The sequence below is a fragment of the Sphaerodactylus townsendi genome, linkage group LG05, assembly GCF_021028975.2.
Source record: "Sphaerodactylus townsendi isolate TG3544 linkage group LG05, MPM_Stown_v2.3, whole genome shotgun sequence".
NCBI classification, from domain to species: domain Eukaryota; kingdom Metazoa; phylum Chordata; class Lepidosauria; order Squamata; family Sphaerodactylidae; genus Sphaerodactylus; species Sphaerodactylus townsendi.
Window position 1 is genome coordinate 89,816,408 of NC_059429.1, and position 13,055 is coordinate 89,829,462.

Here is a 13,055-nt window from a genome sequence, read left to right on the forward strand (position 1 = left end):
TGTGTAGGGGGAATAATCATTTGAAAAGGTGCCAAGTCAAACTTTTTTGCACTCTGAAAAATTCACCAGAGAATTGGGAAGTTCTCTCCCTTGCACACTAGCTTTCAATGCACAGCAGACTGTGATACAGTAGCTCTGTAAATGTACTGTAAATGTAGCACTGTAAATGTAGCACTGCATTCAGAGGTGGACAAATAGTCCCATATAAGATTTTACCTGCATTGGTAACTTTGGGGCTGCACAACCCCTTAAAGTTCATTCATTCATTCATTCATTCATTCATTCATTCATTCATTCATTCATTCATTCATTCATTCATTCATTCATTCATTCATTCATTCCCATATTAAGACCATAGGATGGCTAACAATAGTTAACACAAGCCAGCAGACTTTCTGCACCAAGGAATTGGGTTGGAGTTCCTCTGAGCCCTTTGCCTTTTGTTCTTAAACAAAGGGTGTAAGACTTGGCAAGACAACAATAACTTGCAAAAGTTCCAGTTTTTATGCTTTCCCTATCTCAAAAATATATTTTGTCCCTACTCCCTTATTTATTGAATTTAGAAAGATAGCCGCTTAGAAAAACTTTCACTTTAGACCAATAAAAAAGCAGAAAGCTGAAAAAATAAACTTGTCCTAAAAATTTCCTTAAAAGCATCACTTTAACTTAACACTGGAAAAGAAAGGTGATTTTTCCAGTTTTGGCATCACTGATGAAAATCCGTCCCTCGTGGGACAATCTAGTGAACTTCTATTTATTTGAAACTAGCAGGGCCCGGCCACGCGTTGCTGTGGCTTATTGTGGTGAAATGGGAAAGGAACAGTAGCAGCAAATCAACTGCAGAGGCCAGCAGTACGTGGTCATGCAAACACGCAGCTTGATACTGTGCAATGTCATAGATGTGTGTGCCCGCATTCCTTGGGGGGGGGAATGGAAAGGCACCCCTCCCACACATCTAGGCTGGCTGGTCATGATCCTTTACCTGGGAGTAAGTTTGGTTGGTGGCAATGGGTGTCGCTTCTGAGGAAACCCTCTGAGGGGTGCGACGCAGCCATTCAAAATATGTCACGGTTGCTGTACCGAGCTTACTCCTGAGTAATGCGTGCCTGGTTTTCTTAACTGTAACCGCAGTATTCAGGGAATCTAGGGTGCCTGGCCCCTCCCTCCTGTCCCTTGCATGTCGCCCCTCACTCTCTTCCCTTCCTCACTTCTCTTCCCTTGCATGCCACCCCTCCCCCTCCCTTCCCCTCCACTAGGGTGGGTGGGTCATATCAAGATGCTGGGCCCCCTGCTTCCCCTCCCTTGCATGCCATCCCTCACTCTCTCCCCTCTCTCACTTCTCTTCCCTTGCATGCCTCCCCCTCCATCCCTTTCCTCTCCCTCCCTCTCTTCCCTTGCATGCCACCCCTCCCTCCCTCTCCCTCCCTTCCCTCTCCCTCTCCCTCGTGTGTATGTGTGTGTATGTGTTTCACTTCCACTCAAGTTATTGCCTATGTACTGTTTTCATTGCTCATATCTGGCCATCTGAGTGAATATTCTAAGCAGCACGAACATTCTAAGGGTGACAGTTACACACAGGCAGCTGCATGTCCTTCACCATGGAGCGCCAGGAAAAAGGCATCTTACCTGGGCCAGGTGTGAAATTTCAGGTATATGAACATCTAAAAACACTCTCGCCTGGCTGACTATAATGGCTGGGAATTTTCAGAAGAATTGGCCCAGCAGTTACTGAGGTATACTATCATCAACAAAAACACTGTTAGCTTTATATATATATAGAAATTTATATGCCACATATATATGCTCCATCTCCCTCAAACCACCTGCAAAGCCTAAGGCATATGGAGCATAACCTTTGAGGAAGATCTATAGATATGTACAGCAGTTCTAATAGGATTAAGTAGTTCTTGGAATATCCTGGGCCCTGACATGTTCAAGGGTTAAGTTCAACACTTGAAACAAACTGGAAGTTAATGTAAAAAAACTGACATGTGGCTGACCTCAGTTAACAACCTAAGTACTGTATTATGAGCCGGCTGTAATTTCTGGATGCTATCCAAAGGCAACCAGATACAAAGCACTTTACTGTAGTCTTAATCTGGATATATCTAAGGCATGAATGATAAAAAAAATTACAGACAGTGGAATCCTGGAGGGGGGTCCCGAAACTGTCCATGAGCCAGAGTGATCCTGACATAAATGCCACTTGAGCTGCCATATGAGGCATTTACGCTGGTGCAAAGTCACTTGCATTGGCACCAGTGAGCTGCTTGAAATGGGCAGGAAGCACTTGAGGGCATTCCCAGAGAAAGGGCTGGATTTAGTTGGCTTCCTGAGCCCTTTCAGCTCGGGAATGCTCTATTTGCCAGCACAGACTTATGCCAACAATATCAGTGGCACAACCCTTTGAGCTGAATAGGCCGTTTTCACAGGGGAAGGGGCAGTGTTGTTTTGGGTTGCTGTCTGTTTGGAGGTGGCTTGGATGTCTGTGGCTGCACCATCCTGGGCCATGGAACAGCTACCTCCCCCTCAGGATTGCACTGAGAACCCCTCACCCACCCAGTGCCCAAGATGATACATTTGATGCCTCTTATAATCTCTTGCATACAGGGATTAATTGTTTTGGAGTGTTTCAGCATCTACCACCCCCTTCCATGTTTAGGGGTTCACTAAAGGGACATCACAGTTAGACACCAATTAAAATAGATGGGTGGGGAGATGAATCAAGATATTAAAAAGATTCAATTAATTCCAGCTTAATGAAAGTTCTTACACACAGAACTTCATTTTTTGAAGTAGCATTAAGATGAGACATTTAGTATTTTTTATTTATATGTCCAGAGATCATGGTCAGTGAGCTTTACTGTTCAAACATGTGGGGAAAATAGGTATGCTTTACCTAAACTCAAAAGCAATGAATAGGGAGAATATAACCGTAACGTGGTCTATTTATGCCATTTCAGAAATAACATACAGATTTTATTTTTTCATGACCCAAAAAACTGTACAGAAATGGGAGGAGAAAGGCATGTTACAACTTTATATCAGATGCAAAGAAATGATACTTGGATCCTCCTTATGACTCATAGGAAGGAATTAACCCTAAAGACCCCAGATACTATCCCAGGGTAATTACAGTATAAGTAATAATCCTTAATACAAGTTAATAATTTTACATTGAATTGAAGCCATTATGAAATACATCTCATTTTACAGTAATGCATTTTATGAGTTGGGCGGCCCAAACCAGGGACCTTGATGGCCAGGGCTGATGTGCTGCAGCACCACCCTGCGGCCTCCTGAGGGCTTTTTGGCACCACAGCAGCAAAATGCAAAGCAAAACCTCTCTGCCACTGAAAGGCCCTCCAGTGAGTCAATGGACAAATGTAACTCAAAAGGGAGAAGTAGGTTCAAGCCCTGGGCCACTGCATATCCAAAGGAAAGCCAGAGTGGAAGCCAGCTAACCGGCAGGCCAGCAGCAGCACAGTGCTGCTGATGTGGCATTCTGTGCTGTGTTCAGGTGCCTCAGCCTGCCAGTGGATTTGCCCCTCCCCTGGGATAAGTGCCCCGGGGAAAGCAAATCCACCAGTGTAGGCCTGCACTGTCTTCACTGTCTTCACAAGTCACTTCAGACCGTAATCCTAAAGATACATTCCTGGGAATAAGCTTTAGTGAATAACATAGGGATTGCCTCTAAGTATAAAGGTTGGATCTTGTATATAACAATATTAATAATCTTATTTTATTATTATTGAATACTAAGAATATATAAAATAACAAAGTAAATAAATACTGTGATAGAAGTCAGTTATAGGATTTATAATACAAATAGCACATGAAGGCTTATATGTTTATCCTATTCAAATTGTCTGTAAAGATTCGTAGTTTAAAAACCACAATGCATGGAATTATACTTCGTTTCCCATTCAATGCAAGATGCAATGGCCCTTATATAAACAATAAAATGCAGCCATTTCTACTCACTGCTCAGCAATTATATACTGTTCCTCCAGTGGCGTACATTCCACACCAGCCACATGAACGTTGTGGGTGATCTCAGAGAAATCCAAGCCCAGGTTAACGCCCCGAATTGTCACTCGGGTTCCTCCTTCTGGTGGACCTGACACCGTTAAAATCTGAGGAAGAAAGCAAAGTATAATGTTTACAATACAAATAAGGCCATACTAAAAAGCCTGAAAATGGCTTGGTATAAGGAATATGAATTAGCCTGCCAGGTCCCTCCTTGAAATTTGAGGATAAAAGGTGGCTCAGCAAGAGGTGATAACAGCAAGATTCTCTCCCAATGTACACCAGAAGCCATCTTTAGGAGATTAGACCAAGAAGTAATGAGAACTTTGACTCCATAAAGGAGTTTTTATCGAAAGAGGAACATATTACAAACGAAGAATGTTGCAAATATAAAGAATCTAAGAAAGTAAAGAATAGAGCAGGTTTTTCAGAGAGGGAATTGGTTCAGGGTAAGAAGCCATCTGTCCAAAAGCCCTAGGAGCAGAGACATGAAGAGCATATTGACATGAAGAGAATAAGAAGAGTTTGGATCTATACTCTGTCTTTCTCCCTTGTTAGGAGTCTCAAAGCAGCTTACAAACTCCTTCTCTTCCTTTCCCCACGATTTCCAGAATAGGCCGGACGAACTGAGTACAACTATGTACTCTTTGGGCTGAAAAGGCACCCAGGATTGGAACCTGTAGAGCAAAAGTCCTGGGGCAACCTTCAGCAAATGGAGGCAGGGAGCATCCCTTCAGCAGCACATAAAATGTCAGGGGCAAGCTGAGGAGGAAACTGACCAGAGAGATTATCGGTTGGGCGGATTCCACATGGGCCAAAAACAGTGGTGTGAAAATGGTGTAAACCATTTTACACCGTTTAAAACCATTTTACACTGTTTTCACACCGCTGTTTTTGGCCCATGCGGAATGCGCCTTGGCCAGGAAACACAAGACGCCTCCTGAGCTCCTGAACTCCGAACAGCCAGGTAGGAGACGTCTTGCAGATAACTTGAGGAAAAAAGTCCTCCTTCCAGCATCTTCAAAATAAGACGGCTTGGGCTGAAATAAGCATTCCGAGGATGTCTTGGGGGAAAAGTTGAACCCAGTTCCTCCCCAAGACACCTTTTTTTTTGCATCTTTAGGACATCTTATTTGTGTTGTGCAAAACCGATCAGTATCTTTTAAAAACGTAAGGAAAAAAACAGTTTGATAATAAAATGGGGAATCACAAAACCAATCTAACGAACATAGAAACAAAAACATTTGTCCAAAGATAAACAAGGAGTACCCCGGGAAGGATTAGCCCCTGTTTAATGAGGTACTATACAAAGACACCTGGAAGTGAAGCATTAATTGGACAGACTATGCAATGAAGTGTGAGCTGGGCAAGACAGCAGCAGTACTTTCAGATACCATTAATGTGAAAACCTGCCAATGTGAACACATTCTTTGAACATTATGGGAGCAGAAATAACTTAATGGCCTTGTGCCTGTGGAAAGTTAGTTGGTCATAGGTCAGTGCAAAGGAAATAGTGGGAAAGGAATTCGCTGTATATTACATTACAATTTTCTGATGATAAGAGGTATCTACATATGATATCACTTAATGAGAACAGAGTTATCACACCAAACCTCAAGCATATATGAGATGAAGGGTGCCATCCTGTGCATTTACACCCATTGAGTTCAACTGCCTTAAGATGATGTAATTTAGAACTGGACCAAAAGATTAAAAATAAATAAAAATAAAATCCAATTCTTCAGTTGCTTTCTAGCTCCTAACATTCTTTTAAATTGTGTCTAACATTCTATGATATAGGTTCACATTCAAATTTCCTCCTACATACACAGAGGTGATAAAGTTATTTTATTATGAAGGGAAAACTGATATTCCCACATTTTCATCATTCAAGGTTTTGAAAAAAGAACTTTAAAAACCTGAAAAAACCTCTCATACAAACTGCAGGATTTGGTACTTTCCCACTACCCCTGTGAACAGGAGATTTTGTAATAAGCAACAGGGCAGATTTTGAGGTTTGTTGAAAACATGGCAGCTGGGACTTCATTATATGTGAGATTACTTCAAGAAACACAGTCATGTGGCAATCCTATTACACAGTACTTGTAAAAGTCTTTGTGTGAATGCAAAGTGATCTGAATTCAGTCTTGCAGTCAAAACATTCTGGAATAATCAGAACCAGAAAAAAGTATACTGTGCTATGGGTAGCAATATATCACACTGCACTGGGCCTGTTTTGTTAACTCGCTCTGTGAGTACATATATTGCTATCAGTTGCCATTTATCTCTTTAGATTAGCATTGCACTGATTTGTCATCAAGGTTTGTTTGTATTGCCATGAAAATTATAATGGTGAGATTTCGGAAAGAGTGGGAAACTGTTTTTTTCCCCATGTATGTTTCATGCACATTTAACTGAGTATCCCCACAGAAAATTCTCCAATGTACAGCATCTGCATTCAGACACTTATTCAGATGTGCATCTGAATGTGGATACCATTCTTCTGCAATGCAATGCATAAGTCGGACAGATACTTGAATGCACAACTCAGTGGGAGGGAACATTGGACAAATTTTCTCCTCAGAAAGGATGTATGTCCCTCTTCCTCAGGCACCCGACCATTTATGAACTACTTTGTAAAGAGGTGAAAAGATGGATTTATTTTCATGGAGGTGAATATTTTTATGGAACATGCCCCTCTGTGTCAGCTAAATACTAGCTAAATATTATTTCACACAATTCATGCAAGATTCTCATGTATGTCATGAGGTCAGTAATTGCATATTCAAACGAATGTACTTGCTTAGTGAATGGAGTTTGCCTTCAGGATCACTAAACAAGTGAGTTGTCACTCTTTTAGATCAGTACCTGGGAAAGTCTTAGGTAGTGCTGGCTGCACTACATGATATTTTGTGCCCATTTGATATACACAATGCAGTATTTTTACCTTCAGTTCTGTGTTCCCCCTGTACTCCCATATTTAATGAACATTTTAACTTATTCTCATTCAAAGTGAGATTCTCTGAAGTAATGAGGCTCTCTGTAGGGGCTCATGGCTGTATGTGTTAACAAATAATAAACTTACCACCTTTATTCATTATATATAGAACTGTAACAACATTATCATACAACCCGCAACCAAGACTCACATATGCACACATACAAGCAAGGAAGACAAAGTCCAACAAAAATATGAGTCTTTCTGTCATGTGCACGTATCAATGCACATGTCACCTTTCTCTCACATGCATGCCATCAAGGCACATGACACCTTTAAATAAAAGTCAAATCCCTACCCCAAGAATTTCACAATCTAAGTTTCAACTACTAAGGAGACAGTGAAGGAAGAGAAAAGAAGGGAGGACTTGATTAGGCAAATTCTTTCTACAAACCCTCAGACAGAAACCGAGATGGCAAAAGCCTGAGTTAAATTTTGTGGTGCTTTATAAAGCCAAGTGACATAATTTGGCCATACTCCAGCAAGCTGTCATTCCAATATGACTTTAAACACAATAATCCAACAGCTGTACCAATTGCCAGCTGTTTCTTGTGCAGATGTCACACACCAGATGTGTGAGTTAAATCTACATCAATGGGAAATTAATGCACAAGGAGCCAGCACAAATATATCCATAGACAGAGTTCATGGCTCATCCTGACACTCCTTTTATCCTTCATTAGTGTCATCTTGCATTTCATCTCGTATTTTTCATGTGGGCTCTAAACATAAGGAACCAAACTACTTTGTCTATCTTGGAAGACTGGTTAATGCACTATAATCATTCCAAGCCCCGTATACGAATCATGTCTTCCTGGCATGTGACTCATGTCCCAACATCTTCCGGTCATGGGAGGCAGAATCTGTGCTTGCCATGGCAGAACACGAGAAAGCTGGTGGGAGGTAACAGCTAGATGTTAGTTGTGGAAACCTATGCTCAGAGAGTAGGATTGGCTTCCTTTTTATAGACTTTTATAAAACCTAGTAACGTTAAAAGGCTTGACACTTACTCTGGAGAACTTCATTAAGCTCCACTTTGGACAGACTTTGCATGCAAAATACCACATTTTATTAGGGAGCAAAGCATTCACACCTCCTTAAATGTCTTTTTGAAATATTAGGAGAGTTTACTTCATGCACTGCCTATTTGTTCTGACATAACCACTTCACAGTCTTCAAAAGGGCAGCAACTCCATCCAACTCCACAGGATAGAATCAGTCAGAAGTTTAAACTCAGAAATAAGCATAATCCATCACTAGAACATTTTTTGCCATCAAGTAACAGCTGACTTACGAAGACCCTTTGGGGTTTTCAAGATGAGAGATGTTCAGAGGTGGTTTGCCATAGCCTGCCTCCACATCATGACCTTAGAATTCCCCCAAATACTCATAAGGACCAACCTTGCTTAGCTTTCAAGATCCATCAAGATCAGGCTAGTCTGGGCTATTCAGGTCAGGGCCACCAGAGCATACACTAACATTTCTGGCTGTTAGTGGTTTGTGGTGAAAACAAGACCCTTCTATTGCTTTCCAAAAATATAGTCAGTTCCCAAGGTTATTCTAGCCACAATTTTTAACACGTGGAACACAGCTCAGCTTCATTTGCTGGGCATACTGACCCCTCACAATAACTTGCTTGGACACATGTCAATATAGCTGTTAATCATGCCTTGAAAAATATCTCAGGATAGATGTAGAGAACTGAGCTCATGAGTTGCAACCTTTATGCATGCTGGAAACAAGACTGTGATCAAATAACCAAAAAAACAGCTTTGGAACTCTATCTTTAATAAGATCAGAAAATAACATTTGTTTTATAAGTTTAACAACAAAAAGAACAAAAGAAGGCAAGACCTTTGATTTTGAAGTGCTGATTCAGAACTAACATCTCTACTTCAAACACGTCAAGGGAAAACAGTTTTCTTTCATAACAGACTGTTTAATGAAATATAGAATGTGTCCAAGGTCGGGGCTGCCTCCCACGACTCCATAGGCTTCCCCAACCTCCTTTCTTACCAAGACAGTTGCCCAAGGACCACAGGACACCCTGAATGGGGCAACCCTGCCCTTTCCAGCAAACACTAGAGCTTCCTGAAAGCCAGAAGAAGTTGAAGGGAACTGGTTGAATTACTTGGGTAGCAAGAACAGGCCTCAGCAGGCACAGCCCCAACCCGGCTGCTCTCAACAGGCCTCAGCATTTCCAGAGTGGCACAGGGCCAGCACAGGCTGCAGCCAGGGAGGAGGGCTCAGAGCACTGACAGGCCAATCCTGAGTGTTTCTTTAAAAAAACAATCACAACTGGCTAGACTCCTGGTGCTAAGTGGCCACACTAAACCTGTATCCTCTACTAAATCCTTTCGCTCTATGTGCTCTTCCTTCACAGACTGTGCCAGGACATTCTTCTATCCAGATAGTTCTCACTCAATGCTGCCTCCTAGTTTAATATATCCCATCACTTTCCTAGTGCCATTCAAATCCCAGGAAATCCCAGTCCTTTTATCTCCACTTTTTAATTTTACTAACTTCTGGTTTGATTCTATACCATTTGTATATTTTTAGTCTTATGACTGAATGCGGAAAACCTTTCTAAAATACGCTGAACCATGCTGGTGCCATTCTAGATAGAACCGCTGCCATTGTATTTTAAAACTAATTGTTCATTCTCTTGCCTTTGCCTCAATTCCCATTTCCTCCTGTGCACTCAGTCCCGGGACTAAAAGCTTTGATTTGTTCACTGTGTAGTGTCTGTTACATTCCTTCTTTCTGTAACTCACACTCTGTAGTGCATCTTGTTTCATTTATTTTTGCAAAGCATCATGTGTCTCAAAAGACACTATACAACAATCAAATTGCATTATATTATACTGAGTGCTGAAGATCTGCTGTTGCTAATGTTTACAAGTCACCCAAACACAATGGTTCATGGTTCTTGACAGTTATTTTCTTTACCACTGTGTGTTATTTTTAAAAAAAAAGAATTTGCAGCAGCATTTGCATGACAAGCTGAGCTGCTTTGCCCCTCTCCAGTAAAGCCCATTGCTTGTCATTCTCTGAAATGCCGTTAACATTTCTTACCCAACTTGAGTCAACAAAAACTGACTACAGCGTCAAACAAGGCAGTAATGCCTTTCCATTTTCCAAATGTTCTGACCTGGAAAATACCCAAACCAGACTTCCTATTCGACCTAGATTTTAGTGGCCACTAATTGAACAGTTTTGAAGGAACTGTGTCACAATGCAGCCCCGGGGTTAGAACAGATGCATTCAATTAATTACAGCTGGGGAAATCCAGTCATAATCACAGAAGGCAGCTAAAAATTAAAGGATATGGTTACAGAGAACCTTGTACACAGAAATGGACCAGGCCAAAAGCCCAGCAAAAAATAAAAACAGAAAACAAAAAACCCCTGGTTTGTAGCATCAATTCCAAAGCTAAAAAAAACCTGGAGTTTCTTGATTTTATTATTCTGTAGATTCACTGTCCCCAGTTATGTAGACTAAGCTCTTTCCTAGGTTTCCACCAGCATTTTAAGATACCAGCCATCATTAAGGGATCAGGACAGTCATGTTGGTGCTGTTCCCAAGTCTTGCTTTAGGACCGCAGTGTCCATTTGGGCAGGAGGAGGGGTACTATGCATCACAACAAAATCAAAGCTATCTAATGATAATTTATAATCAATGTTTATTTTTGAGGACATGATGAAAAAAGAGCATATGTGTAGCAATTGGAGTTTTATTTATTTTTTAATCTTACGGTTGCCTGGCCATGTTTGGCAATCAGAGAAAGCTTTGGGGGAAGGGACATCGGGGGCATGCTATCTTCTGTACCCTGATGTTTCTTAAGGTAAAACCCAGAAGTGAAGTTGAGTAGCTGTAGGAATTGCCAGAAAAGCTAAGATAAAACCAGAGCTGAAGTTGCCATACAGACAGTGCTGGCTTTTCACCCCCTCCCACAACTGATCAGAGCAGCTGTGGGCAACAAGGTCTACTGGTAGGAAGCCTCTCACCATAGCAAGAGGCCTGCCAGTCAATATGTACTCATAGCCCCTTTTAAAAATTCACTCCTCTTAATCCTGTCACTTGACAGGAAAGCAGAAGTGAATATGAATCCAGACTTCTGCTCCTGCTCCTGAACAGTTCATCAGTGAGGTTTCCTGTCTTTTAAAGATAATATACACACTGCTCTGCTATTGGATTGGCTGGATGAATAACAAGCACAGTTTCCATTCGCTCACAGAACTCCCCAACCAGCCAGGAAATATACATTCAGAAGGCTACTTCAGTATAAGTACAGCCTCCAGCTGGAGTGGGATGTTACAGTGCAGGATCTGTAGCCATCTTTACCACCCCCTTTCTTACAAAAAAATCTGGAAAAGAAGGGTTTTTTAAAAATAATTTTCCACTGCTATAACTCATGTTAACATTTAGAAAAGGAAATTAGCTTCTTGTGAGCTCTAATCCCAGTGTGTCACTTTGCTCCAGCTGTCTGAAGTATCTAAAATGCTTGACAATCGCTGGATGAAGACAGCTCTTATAAGGCAAAGTATTACCATTATGAAGGTGTTGCTCAGGAGCAAGTACCTATGGGGACAAGTATATTTTATCAAACACCATAGCCACAAATAATTGGGTTCTACTACCCTATTACATTCAAAATAAAGTACACATATTTTAAACAAGCTTGGAAAGGAAAAACTGTGTTATCTTCCTGCATAGTGGGCCTAGTGTGGTGTGGTATAGTGGTTAGAGTGTCAGACTAAGATCTGGGAACTCCCTGAGTGACACTAGGCAGTCACATATTGTCAGCCTAACATTTAAGATTTTACAAGTGCCTGCATCATACAGTCAAGCAAGAGTTAATAGTTGAAGTCACATGCCTGGAATCACATGAGCTTCTAGAAAGATTACTCAGCTTCTTCCAGCAAAAAAGGATTGGTAGATACATAGGCACAGATGGACTGCACAGAGGATAAAATGGAAGTGAAGGAACAATGTAAGCCACCTGGGTCCCCAGCAGTGAGTAAAGAAGGATGTTAAAAAATAAGTATTTTTTAAAAAAATAATAATGTTCTATTACCCACTGCAATCTCCAACAGCTCAATCTATGGTCTGATAGGCAAGAAAAAAAACAGTTGACACTGAGCTCAAGATCTAAGTTGTTGATGTAATCTTGCAAGGTACAGCATACTGACAGAGCAACATAGGACAGAAATTTGCACCAATGTGATATCTCAGGACAGTATAACTACACAGGCCAAGCAGCATCTCCTACCCCACAAAGCACAGACCAAAACATGCATGCCAATGCTGCATGGCTAGAGGGAGTCCTGACCTCATTGTTATTCACTGTGGTGAATTCACTGTGTGTCATACTTTGGAACCTAAATTCTGACAATGTGTTTTGAGCAAGTTGTAATTGATTCCCAAGGCTTCAGACAAATTTGGAAACATACATTACAAGAAAGAAAGAAACCCGTCAGATGCCCTACGAAGAGAGGCTTAGGGAGCTGGGGATGTTTAGTCTGGAGAAGCGAAGGTTAAGGGGGGACATGACAGCTATGTTTAAATATTTGAAGGGATGCCATGTCAAAAAGGGAGGAAGCTTGTTTTCTGCTGCCTCAGAAACTAGGACACAGAGTAATGGATTCAAGGTGCAAGAAAAGAGATTCTGCATAAAACATTGGGAAGAACTTCCTGACCATCAGGGCTGTACGACATTAGAATTCATTGCCTCAGAGAGTGGTGGAGTCTCCTTCTTTGGAGGTTTTTAAAGAGAGGCTGGATGAACATATGTTGGGAGTGCTTTGATTGTGTGTTCCTGCATTGCAGGAGGTTGGACTTGATGGCCCTTGGGGTCTCTTCCAACTCTATGATTCTATGCCAGCCACAGATGCAGGCAAAGCATCAAGAGAAAATTTTATTTATTTATTTTTTATTTATTTCTAAGTTTTGTATACCGCCCTACTCTCGAAGGGGGTACTTTGACAAACCCATAAAGTCCTGCACTATACACTAACTTGGATATTAT

The 13,055-nt window shown here is 41.3% G+C and overlaps 1 protein-coding gene across 3 annotated transcripts in view; it reads right to left on the reverse strand.

Moving 5' to 3' along the window:
• PLXNA2 (plexin A2) overlaps window positions 1-13,055 on the reverse strand; it is a 533,025-nt gene that overhangs the window by 126,042 nt on the left and 393,928 nt on the right. For all 3 annotated transcript variants that reach the window (XM_048496018.1, XM_048496021.1, XM_048496020.1), the window contains exon 13: window positions 3,985-4,136. In XM_048496018.1, coding sequence (XP_048351975.1) covers window positions 3,985-4,136 — 152 coding nt within the window. The remainder of the gene's footprint in view (window positions 1-3,984; window positions 4,137-13,055) is intronic.